The 17612-nt window shown below is 45.9% G+C and overlaps 7 protein-coding genes across 7 annotated transcripts; 1 reads left to right on the top strand and 6 right to left on the bottom strand.

Annotated features, from left to right (window-relative positions):
* Positions 1-248: 248 nt before the first annotated feature.
* Positions 249-1088, bottom strand: EV420DRAFT_1548901 (uncharacterized protein). The gene is made up of 6 exons (XM_060473404.1): positions 1039-1088; positions 959-986; positions 844-901; positions 768-792; positions 604-721; positions 249-549 (listed from the first exon to the last, which is right to left on the bottom strand). The coding sequence occupies exons 1-6, from the start codon at positions 1071-1073 to the stop codon at positions 466-468; spliced, it is 348 nt and encodes a 115-aa protein (XP_060329850.1). The 5' UTR covers positions 1074-1088; the 3' UTR covers positions 249-465.
* A 4441-nt stretch (positions 1089-5529) lies between these two features.
* Positions 5530-7296, bottom strand: EV420DRAFT_501105 (uncharacterized protein). The gene is made up of 16 exons (XM_060482392.1): positions 7115-7296; positions 6978-7056; positions 6913-6926; positions 6758-6859; positions 6693-6702; positions 6627-6644; positions 6540-6565; positions 6460-6485; positions 6367-6404; positions 6293-6317; positions 6227-6238; positions 6159-6174; positions 6070-6109; positions 5911-6017; positions 5797-5856; positions 5530-5661 (listed from the first exon to the last, which is right to left on the bottom strand). The coding sequence occupies exons 1-16, from the start codon at positions 7195-7197 to the stop codon at positions 5637-5639; spliced, it is 681 nt and encodes a 226-aa protein (XP_060329849.1). The 5' UTR covers positions 7198-7296; the 3' UTR covers positions 5530-5636.
* EV420DRAFT_501113 (uncharacterized protein) lies at positions 7297-8171 on the bottom strand. Its single transcript, XM_060482393.1, has 3 exons — positions 8077-8171; positions 7448-8014; positions 7297-7395 (listed from the first exon to the last, which is right to left on the bottom strand). The coding sequence occupies exon 2, from the start codon at positions 7833-7835 to the stop codon at positions 7449-7451; it is 387 nt and encodes a 128-aa protein (XP_060329848.1). The 5' UTR covers positions 7836-8014; positions 8077-8171; the 3' UTR covers positions 7297-7395; position 7448.
* Positions 7949-10393, bottom strand: EV420DRAFT_500701 (uncharacterized protein). Its single transcript, XM_060482391.1, has 19 exons — positions 10033-10393; positions 9895-9973; positions 9827-9840; positions 9677-9775; positions 9616-9625; positions 9533-9550; positions 9461-9486; positions 9385-9410; positions 9297-9334; positions 9219-9243; positions 9145-9153; positions 9077-9092; positions 8983-9022; positions 8818-8924; positions 8703-8762; positions 8619-8646; positions 8512-8569; positions 8431-8455; positions 7949-8380 (listed from the first exon to the last, which is right to left on the bottom strand). The coding sequence occupies exons 1-19, from the start codon at positions 10110-10112 to the stop codon at positions 8062-8064; spliced, it is 1077 nt and encodes a 358-aa protein (XP_060329847.1). The 5' UTR covers positions 10113-10393; the 3' UTR covers positions 7949-8061.
* Positions 10394-10734: 341 nt separating this feature from the next.
* EV420DRAFT_1480601 (uncharacterized protein) lies at positions 10735-12362 on the bottom strand (the record flags this gene model as incomplete). Its single annotated transcript, XM_060469685.1, has 8 exons — positions 10735-10843; positions 10894-10993; positions 11018-11140; positions 11401-11500; positions 11553-11612; positions 11668-11725; positions 11986-12068; positions 12267-12362. The coding sequence occupies 8 exons, from the start codon at positions 12360-12362 to the stop codon at positions 10735-10737; spliced, it is 729 nt and encodes a 242-aa protein (XP_060329846.1).
* Positions 12363-12683: 321 nt separating this feature from the next.
* On the top strand, positions 12684-14089 carry EV420DRAFT_1643863 (uncharacterized protein; the record flags this gene model as incomplete). The annotated part of the gene is made up of 14 exons (XM_060477564.1): positions 12684-12760; positions 12813-12891; positions 12943-12956; positions 13015-13116; positions 13165-13174; positions 13230-13247; positions 13298-13323; positions 13377-13402; positions 13460-13497; positions 13551-13575; positions 13637-13648; positions 13722-13810; positions 13865-13971; positions 14026-14089. The coding sequence occupies 14 exons, from the start codon at positions 12684-12686 to the stop codon at positions 14087-14089; spliced, it is 687 nt and encodes a 228-aa protein (XP_060329845.1).
* Positions 14090-15394: 1305 nt separating this feature from the next.
* On the bottom strand, positions 15395-17459 carry EV420DRAFT_1748673 (uncharacterized protein; the record flags this gene model as incomplete). Its single annotated transcript, XM_060480255.1, has 2 exons — positions 17357-17459; positions 15395-16993 (listed from the first exon to the last, which is right to left on the bottom strand). Exons 1-2 carry the CDS (start codon positions 17396-17398, stop codon positions 15395-15397), a joined length of 1641 nt encoding a protein of 546 aa, XP_060329844.1. The 5' UTR covers positions 17399-17459.
* Between the last annotated feature and the right edge of the window lie 153 nt (positions 17460-17612).

The raw sequence follows: 17612 nt of genomic DNA, 5'->3' as shown, positions 1-17612 counted from the left end.
TTTACAGACGGCCTTTTCGGGACTGACAAAGGCTTCGCTAAAACAAAACCATTTAAGGTTTCGTTTTTTACGATCTAAAATGAACTGGCCTCTACTGTACCTTTGTTGGCGGTGTTCATCTAGAATATGAAATTTATTTCCTAAACAGGCCGCGCTGCCGGCACTTCACTCGGTTCTATCATGACAATTCTCCATCCGTTTGTGAGGGACAGTGGTAGATCAGAGTACAGAGATGATGGACAAACGGACTTGTAATAAACTGGGGTGCATTTACTACATGGATTGTTTCGAGAGAGATCCGTAGCAAAATATCGTAGCGAGTCGCGAATTGTAAGAGACGACCTTTAAACGACTGGCAGGGACTAACGCGAGTCAGAACTTCGAACCTTGCCAAAATAGATGCAGCCATGTCTAACTCAATAAATATATAGCACGAAGCCAAACAGTCAAACTACTAAATCACTCTCAGACTTGACAATCGAGATCTCCCTTTGGATTATCCAACTTATCACTGAAAGCGCCGATGTGCCGGAGCGGAATATCAATGTTCTGAAAGACATGGTAAGTAAGGATTCGACGATGTAGCTAGGCGCATGCACATACCGTTTCGTCGGCATTACCTTCGGAACTATGAAGCATGATTGAGAGGACGGTGGGAAGTGAATTTCTATCACCTTCTCCTGCTCGTTTGGTCAAATGATGCTCGGATCGGGAATTGAGCCTACCAAAGGTAAGCCACCGGTAATCGTATCAAGCAGATGATGTACATGGCAAGCAGCGAATTGATATAAACTATGAACATATTCATCAGTGGGTATTCGCGGGTAATATATGAAAACCGACGCTTAGATAGGACGAAATTAATCCCGAGGAAAATCAACGATTCCGGCCACACGACATACTGTGATATTGGTCAGATATTGAGAATGGGATGGAGCCAAGTTGAGAAACAACGGACAGAGATGGGGGTGAGCAGCGACCATGCACTATCATTTTCATTAGGAACGATGTCAGCAGGTTTAAAACGGATGCCTTCACCTTGTAGCCAGCCCTGATATAAGAACGAGTCGCATTAAACGGAGAAGCACGTCTGCTGTGCTGGTATGACTCTATATCAGCAAGACATCGAAGGCCTCGAGAACGGAACAGTTCACGACGAGGACATTATACCTCCTCTGCTCTGGTGCAGGTAATAGGTCATCGGAGGGGCTATTATCACACCTGCTGCCGCAATTGTAGCGAAGAAGGTGCAAATTAGCTAAATTATCTGCGTGGGTATCCCAAAACGGCTAGAGCACGGGAATCGTATACTTTGATGTTGGAAGCAGATGCCAGATTGGGGTGTAATATGACTGTCGAGGATTGTTTCAGGTGAGGCAGGCAGCTTGAAAGTCCGCTTACATGCTATATACCACAACTGCGGCTTTCTTGTCAGTACAGGCAGATGCAGCGAATTAATCAGTACCTACGTACCTAAGCGAATCAGAATGAGACGAAATCCCGGAACAAGCAGAACGGTTTTATCACCAAGTGAGGCAACCACGGCCAAGGCCTATCTGATGGTAAGCAGAGTATGATGTTCTGTTATGAATAATGCCTACCACAAACCAAGGAAGAATTTTGTGAACATGCCGTCCGACTACCAAATAAACTAGAAACGGAAATATCAATCGCCGCTGCCCAAACACAACGAACGTTTCCATAGTCGGACAGCATATAACCTAATAATCGTAAAAGTAAGAGAACCTGGTTACCCTTGGACATACACGACAAGGAAGTCCTAGTAGGGACAGCGTTTAGTTGAAATAGAGAGCGCAAATAGTACGCCTTGACAACAGACATTTAGAGATAATTGCCACTGAGAAATCCATTAGACATATTCATGAGCAGGTCTCAATTAAATTACCTTCATACTGTAACAGTAAATCTTCAATGAGCTTGACATTGTGTCACTATCTGGAAACGTACCATAAGTCATTTTCTAGATCACCAACCAAATCCCCGAACATAGTAATCAGATAGGAATATAGGACATGTGCGCTCAAGGCGACATGAAGAGTGTCGAGGATCCGGTCAAACAATTCAGCAATCAATCACCACGCTAAATGAATGTGGCTGAACGAACCAAAGTAGTCCTATCTATCTCCAGGGCTTCAGCATGACGCCAACTCCAAAAGAGTTTCGACGCACAGAATATCGGTAAACCCACCAGTTGTTGGGGTATCTCTTGCAGTAAATGACGCCCTGTAATTTCGTTATGCCATAGAATTTATCAAGCGAATGAACGAACATCGAAAGGTATTTCGAGAGTAGGGAAGAACACCTACATGGACGCTATGTTAGAGGCGAGATAGAGCGCGCTTAGCCTATACTCTCACCGAGGGACGGAATAGCTTTCGAGGGTTGCGAAGGCATTGTGGGTTAGATGGAAGTGCCATGCGACGTCTGTTTAGCTTATAGATGGGTAGGCCGAACCACCACGAGACCAAGTACGACGACCCGATCATCAATGTCGATGGTATCACATCCTAGTTCTTGATTTTCTGAACTCAGCACTGGACGCAAGCTCCAGCGCTGCTGCTCAAATTCCAAAAGAGGATCGGCAGAAGCAGTTATGACGAGGGTATAGGAAATTACCTTATTCCTTTCCGTCTATCTGTCTTCGACGAAGGGTGCTGTGAAAGTTCGGAGAACAATCTTATGGCAGCAGGGCCAGATCATTTCTCATATAAAAACGATACATCGTCAGACGCCGACGCAATCTTCATCTGTTGATATTTTCATTTGACTTGTGATTCATGATGAATGTATGACTCACGATGACACGTACAAAACACCGGCAGTCTGTTAAGTTGATGCGCGCGGGGATGAATACATACATCCAGCATCTATGTATACATTCTTATTTCGAGTAGGGACTCGCGTTTGATTTGGCATTGTTAGTGTGAGAAGAATGCGCCAGGGTCGCAGGAAAATGCTGATCGTGATTGCGGTAGCGGGGCTGAGGTTATCGAGTTGAACATGAGTACATTGCGCACAACGCACATAATATAGTCAACTCTGTTTGAGGTCAGAACAACATTGCATTTATTAATGCCTTTCTTACAGTTCGCGGAACAGTAAAATGCATCTGAAAAGTCGGATAAAACAAATCTAATCAAGATGATCACTGGTACCATCATGGTCGAGACGCGGTCTGCTTATCGGATCTGCTATAAATACACGGTAAGTTATCCAATATAGATCACTTTTCTGTCCTATTACCATACACCCACCCTTTTTTTGCTCTGTATTATTTTGCTAAGGTACGCTACCGTGGATCTCAGAAAGAGGAATGTTGAACCCTTCCTACCGGCGTGGCCTTGAGCTAATCGCTCTACATGGAAAGAGACCCGTACCTTTACATCTCCCCCACTAGCACCGCCAGCAGTGGGTGTGAGGCGTACGATATTGGAGAACAATACGGATTCTGACAAAGCGGCACCACTTCCGGTGTTTGTTCCTTGGATCCGTTTACGAGCGTTCAGCCTAGAACCGATTCGAGTCAGTCGGATGCAGGAAAGATGGTGGCAACATATATCGACGACAGCGAGTTGACGTAAACTGAATCAGCGTGAGATGAATGATTTATCTCTTGACAGCAATGAACGTACGTTTTGTAAGGAGAAACTCGACCCCGAGAAAGACGAGGGTATTAGGTAGGACGATGTACTGAATAGAACATGAGGCTCGTCCTTGAAAATGGGGCACAGGCGCGCTTACCTCCAGGCAGCCAACTACTATGATCGTCCTACGATACCCAAAGCTGAACTTTGAGTTACCAGGACACACATGGGGAGCAGATCGGGGGTGGCATATTCGAAGCATGGTACGGCATGCTCCCGTTGATACTCCAGCCACGTATAAAAATTCCAGGTCCAAATAGAATCGGCACGCGGCGTCAAGGAAGGTATTTGCCCAGCATATAACCACACCTAAAGGAAATCAGCGCCAGTCTCTGAACAAAACGCTACCGTGAACATACCATAATTGTCAAATTGCTAGGGCCAAATTTGAGACGTTGCGACATTGCTACAGGTTTCCTTCATCAACGCCGTGGTCCCAACAACGAGCCAGCCAAATCCATGAGACAAGTTCGCTCTCCCCGACCGAATTTTCGCAGACTGGGGGGCCTCAATGGATAATCCTAGGGCCAAGTTTGTAGGAAGTGAAAAAATAGCAGGAAGGAAGTACAGCACAGAGTCTAACGGGAGATCAGAGAATGAGGAATGAATGCGAAAGAACGTGCATACCATGTCCGGCAGCTATCTCAGGGCTTCCAATGAAAAAGTTGTCGACCATCTCGGTAAATATAGCAGCTTGGCTGGGATTATACGAGGAATCCTCGCTGGGATCGCGCGCCTCTTTCTGAGGGTACTCATGCCGACTGAAATGAGTAGATATGAAGGCAAGGATAGGGGTGCTGATACGAGCTGCCTGGTAGTATCATAGTCAGAGAAATAAACATTCGGTGTCAATATACGCACCACATCCAGATCATATAGCATATATCCATGTCGTCCAACCGTGTACTGCGATAGGGCTCAAGAACGTTGATGGGTAACGTCCCGATGCCTAGTTGACGATGGTATTGTCATTACCAGATATACAGGTTTACCGGATCCTAAGCGCTGAGAATATGGCAGCGATATTCATGGCTACAGAAAAGCTGAGGCAAAGTCTTCAAGTAACTAGAAAACGCACACACCTGATAGATTCTCGAATGCCACTGCTACGAGTGTGGTAGGGAACAATGCGACTGCTGGAGGCCTAAGAGCAGCATCATAGGCGAGATGTCATTATCGAGGGCAGCGGTGGTGGTGGCAATAGAAGGGAATTTGAATTATGAAATTTATTTCCACTTTTAAACATGCGATGCCGGCGGCACCTTACTCCGCTTTATCCCGGACACTTTTCCCCCTGATTCATACCCTGATTCCTGTCCGCTCGGAGATGATAGATCGGAGCATGGACGGATGCTCGATTATGCGTAGTGAGCTACAGTATATCTTCCTCAAACCGGATTGATCTAATTTTTACGGTGAATAGCAACATTACAACATTGGTTATACGACTAGGAGGAACAGACTCAAGTCTTGCCAATACCCGGCGCATCCATCTCTAATTCAATATATACATAATACGAGGCGACGTCGAACACAATCGCTTTCAGACATGACATTCAAAATCCCCCTTTGAATGATCCAACTTATCGCCGAAAGAACCAATGTGCCGGAGCGGGATACCAATGTTCCGAGTCTGAATGACATGTTATTAAGGACTAGACAATATAGCTAGGCGCATGCACATACCGTCTCGTCAGCATTGCCTTCGGAACTCTGCGGCGTAATCCGGAGAACAGCGGGAAGTGAATTCCTACCATCCTCTCCTGCTCGATTGGTAAAATGATGCTCAGATCGGGAATTGAGCCTAGTTGAAAGGTAAGCTACAGGCAATCGTATCAAGTAAATGACGTACATGGCAAGCAGCGAGTTTATGTAGACTATGAACATAGTAATCAGTGATTATTCGGGGGTATCACATGGACGATGAATAAGACTGACGCTTAGATAGAACGAAATTGATCCCAAGGAAAATCAACGATTCCGGCCACACGAGATACTGTCACATTGGTCAGATCCTGAGAATGGGATGGGGTACAGCTGAGAAACAACGGACAGAGATGAGGGTAAGCAGCGACCATGCGCTATCATCAATGAGGGACAATTTCGGTGAGTTAAAAGCGGACGTCTTCACCTTGTAACCAGCCCTGATATAAGAACGAGTCGCATTAAACGGAGAAGCACATCTGCTGTGCTGGTACGACTATATCAATAAGACCTCAAAGGCCTCGAGAAGGGAACAACTCACGAAGAGAACATCATACGTCCTCTGCTCTGGTACAGGTAATAGGTCATCGGAAGGGCTATTATCACATCCGCAGCCGCAATTGTAGCGAAGAAGGTGCAAATTGATCTCTAAAGTATCTGCATTGGTATCCCCGGACGGCTAGAGCATGGAATAACATACTTTGATGTTGGAAGCAGATGCAAGATTCGGCGTAATATGGCTGTTGAGGATTGCTCCAGGTGAGGCAGGCAGCTTGAAAGTCCACTTACATGCTATATACCACAACTGCGGCTTTCTTGTCAGTACAGATAGATGTAGCGAATTAATCAGTTCCTACATATCGTCGTACCTAAACGACACAGAATTAGTCAAATCCCCGGAACAAGCAGAACAGTTTTATCACCAAGTGAAGCAACCACGGCCAAGGCCTATCTGATGGTAAGCAGGGTAACACGTTCTGTTATGAATAATGCTTACCACAAACCAAGGAAGAATTTTGTGAAAATGACGTCCGACTGCGAAAGAAATAAGCAAAGGAAATATCAACCGCCGCTATCGCAAAACACGAACGCTTCCATAGTCGGACAGCATATAGCCTAATGATCGTAAATGTAAGAGCACCTTCTGCATATACATGACGAGGACCGCACCCTTGGACATACACAACAAGGAAGTCCTAATAGGAACAGTGTTGAGTCGAGATAGAGAAGCACAAATAGTACGCCTTGACAACACACATTCAGAGACAATTGCCACTGAGTACGTCATTAGAGATATTTATGAGCAGGACTCAATATAACTACCTTCATACTCCTGTCACAGTGGATCTTCAATGTTTTTGACATTATGTCACTCTCTGAGAACGTACCACAGGTCACTTTCTAGATCACCAACCAAATCGCCGAACATAGTAATCAGATAGAAATATAGGGCGTGGGCGCTCAAAGCAACATGAAGAGTGTCGAGGACCCTGTCAAAAAAATTCAATCAATCACCACGTTCGACGAACATAATTGAACGAACCAAAGTAGTGCTACCTATCCCCAGGGCTTCAGCATATTGCCAACTCTGAAAATTTTTCGACGTACAGAATACCGATAAACCCACCAGTCGTTGGGATATCTCTTGTAGTAAATGACCCCCTGTAAATTCGTTATGCCATACAAACTACCGAGTGAATGAATGAACGTCGAAAGGTATCTCTCGAGTAAGCAAGAAAACCTACATGGACGCTATGTTAGAGCCGAGGTAGAGTGCACCTATACTCTCGCCGAGGGACGGAATAGCTTTCGAAGAATGCGAAGACATTGTGGGTTAGGGGGAAGGTGTAGCATGGGCCGTCCCTGCGACGTGTGTTCATCTTATAGATGGATAGGCCGACTCATCACGACACCAAGTACTACCGCCCAATCACCAACCTTACTCAGTGTCGATAGAATCACATCTTAGTCCTTGATTTTCTGGTCTTAGCACTGGATGTAAGCCCCAGCGCTGTTGTTCATAATTCTGAAAGAGGATCGTTAGAAGCAGTCATGCCGAGGGTATGGGAAATCGTTACCTTATTCCTTTCCGATAATCTTGTTTCGACGAAGGATGCTGTGAAAGTTCGGAGGATAATCTGATGGCAGCTGAGATAGATCATTCCCCCCTACAAAATCAATAGCGTGGTAGACGCCAGCGCACTCTTCATCTGTTGATACTTTCATTTTACCTGTGACTCGTGATTCATGTATGAATTTTATGATGACACGAACACAGCACGGGCAGTGTTGTAAGTTGATGCGCGGAGATGGATGTATACATCTAGCATCTGTGTATGTGTTTTTATTGCGAGTCCCTACTTGTGTTTGATTTAACATTGTTAGTACGACGGGAATGCGCCAGGGTAGCAGGAAAAGGCTGATCATGAACCGCGATAGCAGGGCTGATGTTATCGAATTTAACATGAGTGCAAACGCACATAATATGGTCGACTCCGTTTAAAGTCCGAACACTCCAGCTATCGATGCCTTTCTTGCCGTTTGCAGAACAATAGGATACACCTGAAAAGTCGGAAAAAACAAATCTATTCCGAATAATCACTGATACCCATCATGGTCCATACGCGGTCTGCTTATCGGATCTACTATAAATACGTGGTAAGTTATCCAATATAGATCTCTCTTTCTCCCATTACCATACACTCACCCTCCTTTTACACCATAGCGAACTCGACTCTCGATCGCTTATCCCCAACGACGTGAGCCGAGTCTGTATTATTTTGCGAAGGTACCCCACTGTGGATCTCAGAAAGAGGTATGCTGAACCCATCCTGCTGGCGTGGCCTTGAGTTAGTCGCTCTACATGGAAAGGGACCCGTACCTTTACATCCCCCGCGCTAGCACCGCCGGCGGTGGGCGTGAGGCGAATGATATTGGAAAATGAAGTGGGTTCTGACAAAGCGGCACCACTTCCGGTGTCTGTTCCTTGGATCCGTTTCCGAGCATTCAGCCTAGTACCGATATGAGTCAGTCGGATACAGCAGAGATGATGGCAACATACATCGATAACAGGGAGTTAACGTAGACTGAATTAGCGTGAGATGACTGATTTATCCCTTGACGACAACCATTGACAACGTACGCTTTGTAAGGAGAAACTCGACTCCGAGAAAGACGAGGGTATTAGGTAGGACGATGTACTGAATAGGACATGAGGCCTGCCCTTGGAAATGGGGACCGGAAACTTACAGTGACGAGTGCAACGGTCGAGCACGCACTGTCATCAAAGGCGTTAGTGAGAAACAAGCACCGAGTAGCCTATCATGTTCCTACCTAGTGGCCAAGCCGGACATCAGGACAAACCACATCAATACGAGTAATCGTGAGTTGGTGCTATAGAATTCCATTCGTTAGTACGTCTCCCATACCTGCAAGATAGTTCTATCACCTTGAGAATTCCGAAACTGAGCGGCTTTTATGAAGATAATAACACATAGCAAAGGAGATGAAGAAGTCTATCCCGGTAGATGTGGCAAAGGCAGTCTCAATAGCCCACTGATGTTTTACAGGTTATTTTTGGCGGCAAAAGGTGTAAACCGGGGGAAGAGCTTACGCCCATTGAGGCCAAATCAGTGAACGTTGTGATTGTGTATCTGGCGGCGACCGCATGAGACTCTGAAGAGAGGTGAGAGAGCCGACACACGAACGTTTTGTAAACGAGCACTGGGCGCTCCCTTAGCATGCTGTTCGGTATCTATAAGAAGAACGGACTCACATATGCCCACTGCTGAAGAAGGAAATAACAATAAATTCGAAGCGCTGATTGAGTTGTTGGGAACGTGCACCCACCAAATCCGCATGCGACCACGAATATCTACATAGCAATCAGAAAGGGCTGCAGCGTACTGGGAGGGAGAGCAGACGTACGACAGTCCAAGGAAGAAACCGATGGAAATGGCGCCCGACTGCGTGGGTGGAGTCAGTGGGAGAGTGCGAGCCTGAGGAAACGACCTACACTTCCATAGTCGTACTGCGTACAGGCTGCGAGAGAGGGCGTGAGTTGGGAAGAGATGAGAATGAAGAAGTGATACCTCTGTACGAATACGATAATAACGACCTACTATTGGCTCAATAAAAGCTGACCGAAGAACGATTAGACTGACGTTGACTAGAATTTGAAGCTTGCGGAAACGACCGAGGATCAAAGTCAGACAAGGAATACGTCGCCAGGATGAGAATGGCGTACTTTGAAGCTCCTGGAAATAAGGGTGTGAGAAACAACATAACCGGTGAAAATATAGACGAACCACACAATGTTCCCAAGGGCGACATAATCGCCGAACAAATCCACCGTATAGTGGTAGATAGCGTGTATCGTTAGACTGAGATGCAACGCATCGAGAATCCTTAAACATATTCGTTCAAATACGGCACAGGTTGCTCTTAAACACACATACCAGATTATAGCGACCTGCGAAAAGCAATCAGGAATTGATCTCATTGGGCGGCAGAATAGTTTACGTACAGAATAGCGATAGAGTCGCCAGTCATTCGGGTAGTCTCTGTAGTAGATAAAAGCCTGGAGGACGGTAATTCCAAATAATCTGGTCCGGATGATATGTGAGCTCCTATGGGTCCCAAGATCGGCGAAAGCTTGACATACAATGACGAGAGCATGGCACCGACATATGCAGCACCAATCGTTGTTCCCAGCGACGGGACGACTACTGCCGCCGAATCCATGGTAGTGGTGAGAAGAAGAGAAGAAAAATGCAAGTCCGTAATCCCTAATCCATTATATAATTCCGTATGCTCGCGCGTCGAGCAGGTGATATCTTCCAGAAAAGGCTTCGGGGCTATTTTTGCTTGCAGATGATGCGTAAGCCGCACTTGGTGACGTGGACTTTGAAATTTTTCTTTTGCTGTTCGGGAGCGCTGGCGTGTGAACGACCATAATACTATCCAGAGGGACCTGGTCGACTAGCATGAGAGGGCAATATAAATCTTGGTAATCGTCTCGCATCTCCTCTATGTTCAGGGCATAGTAACGTTAAGGTGTCCCTGGACCTGCATTCAATCAGTTCTCGATACGGGATCTATCACTTGCTGATCAGTAGACAACGTACTAATAGATATGATGCACATGACACCGTCCGTAGCCGGGCCTAATGCACGCGGATGAAGCCAGCCCAAGGAAAGAAGCATTGAGTAAAGTAAAATGAATAGTAGAAGTCACGAATTTGTTGGCAACGGAACTGTGTTCACTAGAATCTGGTCCATAGTACCCGAAAGGCTGGTGATTCTATTAGTAGTTGTCCCAGTCCTCGCAGCTTTCACCGAAGCCTCTTTATTCTCGGACATGGTTTCAAGGAGCGGGAAATCGTGGTACTTGAATCCTTCTCCCGGTATTCCTCGCCCCACTAAACACGCCGTCGGCCACTTCTAATATTACAGTTATCATTTTCATTGAAAGACTAAAGACGGAAGATAAGAGCATGGATGATGGGTATTTCACGATGCTCACCATCTGTAGTCGTTCGGAATCATGATCCGTGATACGCCGTTGGTCCCCGCCATCGCGGGTTTCCATAGTGGGGCAAGATAGGTCGTCATATCCAACATTGCTTCATCGGCGATGTCGTCTCAACCTTGGCGTCGCCATGACAAGCTCATCGAAAATTCCAGCTGTGATGTAGTGACCTGGTCTTCACCAAAGATGTTTCGGAAAGGTGTCGCACTCAACAGCCTTCGGTCGAGATAGTGCACAGGGGCTGAACGAGTGTTAGAGACCAGAAGATCAAATTTAAAAAAACGGAAAATGTGCGTACCCAGCCAGGGACATAGCGAGGATTAGGAGAAGTGATGGACGTCTTCAAGCTTCAAGCTTCAACGTCCACACACCTCACTATCTCTCAGGACTACAGCTGTACGAGGTGCACATTGAAAACGCCTAGCAGGATACGGCGTTGGGTTTTCGGACAGGATGGTCGTAACAATCCAGGATACGGATCTCTGCTCGCCAGGAGCATACGATCAATGATTCCGTGCTTCTTCCCGAGGATTCCATTTTCCTGCCGATGAAACGAGAGCGGTTTCCTCAGTTCAAAGATGGTAGCACCTACACGTGCTGTCTGTAAGACAAAAATTAAAATTCAGTGTCGATAGAAGGCATCAGTTACGCACCATGTCCAGCAATACTATAGCATACATCCATCTTTTTAGCGCGTCAAATGACATGAGGCGCTAGATATAATAATCGGTGACCTTCCAAGGAGATATTTTTTGGAAATGGACTTACCATTACACGAGTATACGTGCATGGGATTGTAAATGTCTTGATGTTTTTGTGATAATGACTGCAAGAAAAACTTGAAGCTTTCATCGAGTGAAATTGCTGCAGGGATCACAAAGTTAACAGGAGAGCCGTGGTATCTCGAGATCCACACCGTCGTCTTCGCTGGCAGTGTCTGTGACAGTGGTGGTGGTTCAAGGAAATCGAATATGAAATTGATTTCTGCTTTTGGGCATCCGGTGCCGACGGCAGTTTAGAGACGCACGGTACAGCTTCGACACAGCCACTGCCGACTCGGATGACCTTTACCTTCTTACAACCTACCGAGCTTCAAGTTGGCTAGACTGGTGTCCATTACCATCTTCCCGTGTTATCCTGTCACTTGCACTGTCACTCAAGGTTTTATCCTGTTGGGATTTGGCAATCCGGCATCATGCCGAAGTTGCTTATTAAGGTAGAAGTCTTAGGAAAAGCGTGGAAGATTCTAGTAAAATAGTATTTAGTATAAAAGTAGGTACTATGTAGTAGATCCTCATGCGTTTGCAGAGCCCAGCCAAGCGCAATACTATTGGCTTGCTACCGCGCATGTGACACTGGGAACGAACCGATACCCCGTTTTCCAACATATCCAACGCCCGTTTGTCGACTGCGGCATGTTTTACGATGTGAAACCACCGGAAAAGGGAATTACCAATTAACATTATTCGGAAACCAGTGATTTCCCAGTGATCCCTTCCCGCTGCTATCAAAGTATGTTTTCTGGAGCCATGCGTATTGCATTGTCTCGTACAGCGTACATCATTTCATCAAGGCGGAAATATATAAGTCAGGTCGCCTCAAAGTTGCTTCCCTTGAACCAGTGCCAGTTCACATCTCAATGCTGAGATCCGAAAATTCAGAACTATGATGCGGTAGCGTCAACACTGAATAAGTTGATCGTTTGACCATGGTCATGGATCGTGATGGCTTCATCTACCTATATATTGACTGAACCAAACGCCCACACTTCTCTTCAGTCTGCAATGTCTTCACAGCCTTCAAAAGCAATTCTTGGGGAGACACTCGGTGCTCTCTATCTAGGAGCAACCATAGCCGCCGTGTACGTGACTTTCCTTTCTCGCAAGAGTGCTGTGTCATTTATTCATTTCTAGTTTGTTCGGGATAACGAACCTGCAAGTGGTCATCTACTACAAGAAATATCCCAATGACTGGTGGGTTTGCCGATACTCTGTGTGTTAAACTTCCTTCAAATGCGACATTATGCTGAAGCCTAAGTGACAGGTAGCGCTACTCTGGTCTGTTCGCTGATGCCCATTCATTGTGGCGGCAAATTGATATCATTTCGTTTCTCAGGATCTTCGATGCACTTCACGTCGCCTTCACTACGCATGCCCTGTATTTCTTTCTCATTGATATGTTCGGCGACTTAGAAGGTGCCCTAGTACATAGCGTGTGGTATGTTCCCGTCGAAAGAACTTTACATTCACTGAGATTATGACGCAGGAGCTTCAGGGTGACTTGCTTGCGTTGGGATGATGAATATCGCTAACAGAAGTTTGTATACTCAGGTACAAATAGCTATAAATGTAAGTCGCTAGACCTCACTACCTTGATTGTCTAAAAGTGTGCCTCGTAGGTATTGATCGTCATATACGTTCAAGGGTACGGACGATGTTGTGACTCCAGGGGCGGCCAAAGTCTTATGGTTATCTTAGGTTATATGCCGTCCGGCTATGGAAACGTCCATATATTGGGTAGTCGTGCCGATCGATACTTATCAGGCTTACCTTGTTCATAGTTGGGCGGCATTTCCACCAAATTTTCCCATGGTTCGCGGTGAGTATACGTTTACATCAACTAGTGTCATACTCTCGTTTACTATTCGACAGTCTTTGGCCGTGGCTGCCTCACTTGGTATCACAGTCACATTTTTTTCTTCTAGTATCAGGACTGACTGCGCGCGCCATCCATCTAGGTGCCGGAATATGTAAGTCGTTGTTCGGTCGTTCTTTCATGTGGTGGTTGATAACAATGTCGTAGTCATTACCTATGACACGTAGGCAAATCTTTACACGTTCTTAGACCTTTTGGAATCATTATTCCCGACAGATTTGCGGTGCCGAGTTTCTTTTCCATCTCTGCCATGAAAGTATGTGATGCCCATCCCTCTAGATGGTTATTAATACTCACCCAAACAATGCAGACATCGATCTATACCGCTTTTGTCACGCTCGCTACGACAGATTTTGTCATAGCCTTTATGATGTGTTATTACTTGCACAAAAGCAGAGCAGCTACGAATTTCTCTACGTATGTCAGTTCATCCTTGAAGTCGTCCGAGGTTTCTGAATACACTCGCACTAGCACGGCCTCCCTCCTTCTCAATCTAATGCGACTTGTTCTTGTGTCAGGCTTGGCTACAAGGTAATAATGGCTTTGTATTTCTGCGTGAAACCTGACAAAGCCGTCGACAGTGCATGTTCACTTCTCACACTGATCTGCGTTCGTCGTTCTCTCAAATTAATCACATCCAAGCATCTCAAAAATATCTGCAGTACATCGTGTGGCCGGAATCTCTGATTTTCTTAGGGATCGATTTCATCCTACCAAAACGTCGGTGTCGTTCCTTATACATCAAAAAAGACTAATATATTCCTTCAGTATACGTCAACTCTCTGCTCGCTATGTACGCCATCTTCTCAAGTTTCTTACCTGAGACTTAATTTCGCTAGGTTCAATTACCGACCTGAGCGTCTTGAATCAAACAAGGTAAACACGGAGCGGGGAGGGCATTCTCCTCCCGCCGTCCTCTGTATCGCACCTCACACTTCAGAAAGCTCTAGTGAAGAGATGGTATGTGCGCTAGTCAGATCATCACATTGAATACTTATCAAGTACTTCTCTCAGAATATAAGCATTCCGCTGTCTGAGATACAGGACATTCGCATTTTCCAGGACAAACTCGATCGTTCAAAGGGAATTATCGGCTGTAACCAAGGATATCGGGAATAGTTTGGGTTGACGCGTGACTTTGTTGTGTATTTATTGAATTCGAAGGGTCGAATGCACCTAGCTTTCCCGAGGTTCCAAGTATGACTCGTGTTGCTGACACGATAAATGATGCCGGAAAAGGCCGGAAAGATATAATGGTTGTGTTTAATAGTTGACTAAGATATGATAGTCATATTATGAATCGTTTGTGTGGGGGATCTGAAAGTCTCATGAGATTGACAGAGCTCTAGGCAACCAACAACGGTGGTAAACTCTCGTCGGCATCGCGACAATGTAGTCATGACGTCACGCGTCGAAACGCCCTACTCTCGATCGTCACATTGCGAGCTGAACTGGGTGCTGGTTGTTTGTTAGGGTAAATTTAACAAGGAATGATTCCCACCTGCTCCTGAGATACTTAACATATATCTATAGTCATGCACAATAAAGCCGAAATCTGCGAAATCTGAGGGCAGGGCCCAGGCATTTGTCTTAGAATTGACCAGACATTCCGAGGACCGGCAGGATGGTACCGCGAGGGATTGTTCTCTGTGTGGACCGAATCAGTATGGAGGAAGAGCTGCTTAGGAGACGACAGTAGCCAGGGTTGAGACAGAGATGACAGTTTACTCTTTTGGAAGCTCTTGTTCATTATGGGGAAAATGTCCTGTCTTAATTACATAGATAAAATGTAGACTTCTCGTATCATATATAGACACGTACTAGAAGAACAGCTTTTACCTTAAGACCCAAAGAAGGCAACACGAGCCTTCCCGTCATTGATATAATCTTTCCCATCCAACAAAAACTCTATGTTCATCCCTCTCTCCTTCATCCTAAGCAAATTCCGGAACGGCGAATCATGCGAGACAGGAAGAGTCATCCATTCGTGGTCACCCCGGGACGAGTCGAATGACACCCTCAGTTTTTCTAACCGACCGCCGCTGTCTCCATCAGCCCTCGAAAGGATCATTGCATAAAATTGATCTGCTTCTTCCAAAAGGCAAGCTTGCGTGAGGGTTCTTGGGGCCTCTGTGATACACGGTTCCTTTAAATTGGGGGCCATTCCCTGCTCAAGAGACAAAGCTTTGAAGATGTCCTTCACTATATCTCTCCTCAGGAATATGTTGAGCTTGTGGAGGGTAGGGGATTGCGCGAGCAAGGGGATGAGGAGCGAGTCGACAGAGATGGGCGCGGAAAATGTGAGGACAGTCAGACTGCATTGGGACCGACGGAAGAGATCATGTAGACGAAGGTACTCTGTGGTGTCGAACCACACCATATCGTAACCATCGTGCTGTAGGATTTCGAAGTGTTTGAGTGCAGGGAAGGATACGTGGTCAAAGATGGAGGGAATTTTGGAGAAGGAGCGGGACCAGTTCTCCATGGTTATGACGAATGAGAGTCGTTCGAGTGAAGTGTGACAAGTATAGGGGTAGCTAGTTGATGGAATGTCAGATACGAAATCAGAGCGAGCTTGACCTGGCGTTATGACGAATTCAACCAGTCGTTTTGCGTTCCGGAAAATCGAATGGAGTTCGGCTGGATCGTAGGAGTATGTGCTGAACTTTTGGAGTTCCGTTATGTTTATGGGTGCATGCGAGTAGGGGATACATTCGAGGTGCAATTCTCGGATGGGTGACGATGACAAGAGGTCTAACACGTGTGGTCTGTGCTCGACCAGGTTGATCTCAAATGGACCGGTTAGATTGATACTAAATTTCTTCAAGTTGAAGGCCAGGAATGATGCGTAGGACAACAGTTCTTCGATCCATCCCGCGCTCATCTTTAGCTCCAAACTTGACCAGAGTTCCGAGTGTATTAATATGCCGTGGATAAGCTCTTTCAGTTCTTTTTCAGGGCGTTCGTCTAAGGACAAGTGGACGGGTGCATCGTCTAAGAGAGAGATGTATTCTTTGAGGAACGTAAGACGCTTGCTGGAGGATTCCGTTAGGTGGAGATTTGCCCATAGGGAGGGAGAAGAGCGGGAGATGTTACGCCAGGTGGAGCAGACGTGACCAAGGATCCACGGCACTTCGAACGGATCAGGAATATGAGAAGAAGCCAGGCTGAATATCTGAAGCAGTATCTCTGCAGGCAAAGATCTTATTGGTGCCAGAAGAGCTTTGCAGCTTCCGAGATTCTTAACGAGATTGTTGTAACGGTCTCTGAATTTTATGAAGAGGGGCTCGATATTTTGTAGCTCATGTTCAAGATGGGATATGTCGTTCAGAATGGAGGGGACGTCAAAAGATGAAGATCCGGACCGCAAGAGCTCAGTAGCATCGACGGAGGGGGTGTATTGGTGTATTGCGTTGAATTCGCAGTTAGAGCAAGTATCCTGGTGATTATATTGGTTAACAGAGGGAAATATGGACAGAAAGGAGTCATACCATGTTCAAAGAAAGCAAACTTGGCAAGAAATCTCAAACATGCGAGAGAGATACAGATAAAAAAATAAGATTTGAAGTCTGCCACCAGTTGAGCATGATGTATAGGATTGAGCTGGTATCCCACCTACAGCTGTTTTGAGTTAGGAGTCAAATTCGTCGCAGACAGTGAACGTTAGGACAAAGGCTGATTGACGGCGAGTCAGAAAATGTGTTATGGATATTGGGTATCCACTGATTCGGTGCATGAGTCAACACATGCCCGAACTCGGCCTTCTCGGTCCTAGTAGTGACTCGCTCATACTTTCTCTTACTTTCTCTATTCTTCGTATTGATACTAGAATATTATGGAACATTATAGAATAATAATGACTCTAATCTTTCCTTAGTATATAAACTCGTAGGTAACATTGTATTGAAATACTTGATCAATCTACTACTTCCAGTACCCTCACACTGCATGAACCCTCAGTTACGCCTAGCGCTTGCTGAACAACCCATTGGATACGCCTAGCGCTTTCCAATACCAACCCGAAGGTTACGCTTAGCGCTTGCCTTCACCCACGGCCC

Source organism: Desarmillaria tabescens (genome assembly GCF_030435595.1).
Source record: "Desarmillaria tabescens strain CCBAS 213 chromosome Unknown EV420scaffold_21, whole genome shotgun sequence".
Classification (NCBI taxonomy): domain Eukaryota; kingdom Fungi; phylum Basidiomycota; class Agaricomycetes; order Agaricales; family Physalacriaceae; genus Desarmillaria; species Desarmillaria tabescens.
This window is presented reverse-complemented; position numbering and strand designations above follow the sequence as displayed.

Bases quoted from the DNA above. Each gene is read 5' to 3' on its own strand.
- EV420DRAFT_501105 (XM_060482392.1), bottom strand. From the start codon at position 7,197: ATGTCTTCGCATTCTTCGAAAGCTATTCCGTCCCTCGGCGAGAGTATA. The intron at 6,018-6,069 runs GTATGTTATTCC...CAGATACTTTAG, and splicing joins CATCTGCTTCCAACATCAAA to AGATCAATTTGCACCTTCTT. The intron at 5,662-5,796 runs GTGAAGACGTCC...CCAATGTGACAG, and splicing joins ATATCAGGGCTGGTTACAAG to TATCTCGTGTGGCCGGAATC.
- EV420DRAFT_501113 (XM_060482393.1), bottom strand. From the start codon at position 7,835: ATGTTAAATTCGATAACATCAGCCCTGCTATCGCGGTTCATGATCAGC.
- EV420DRAFT_1548901 (XM_060473404.1), bottom strand. From the start codon at position 1,073: ATGCGACTCGTTCTTATATCAGGGCTGGCTACAAG. The intron at 987-1,038 runs GTGAAGGCATCC...TGAAAATGATAG, and splicing joins ATATCAGGGCTGGCTACAAG to TGCATGGTCGCTGCTCACCC. The intron at 722-767 runs GTACATCATCTG...TACCTTTGGTAG, and splicing joins ATCAATTCGCTGCTTGCCAT to GCTCAATTCCCGATCCGAGC.
- EV420DRAFT_500701 (XM_060482391.1), bottom strand. From the start codon at position 10,112: ATGGATTCGGCGGCAGTAGTCGTCCCGTCGCTGGGAACAACGATTGGT. The intron at 9,244-9,296 runs GTACGTCTGCTC...ATTGCTATGTAG, and splicing joins GGTTTCTTCCTTGGACTGTC to ATATTCGTGGTCGCATGCGG. The intron at 8,647-8,702 runs GTAGGAACATGA...CTTTGATGACAG, and splicing joins ATGTCCGGCTTGGCCACTAG to TGCGTGCTCGACCGTTGCAC.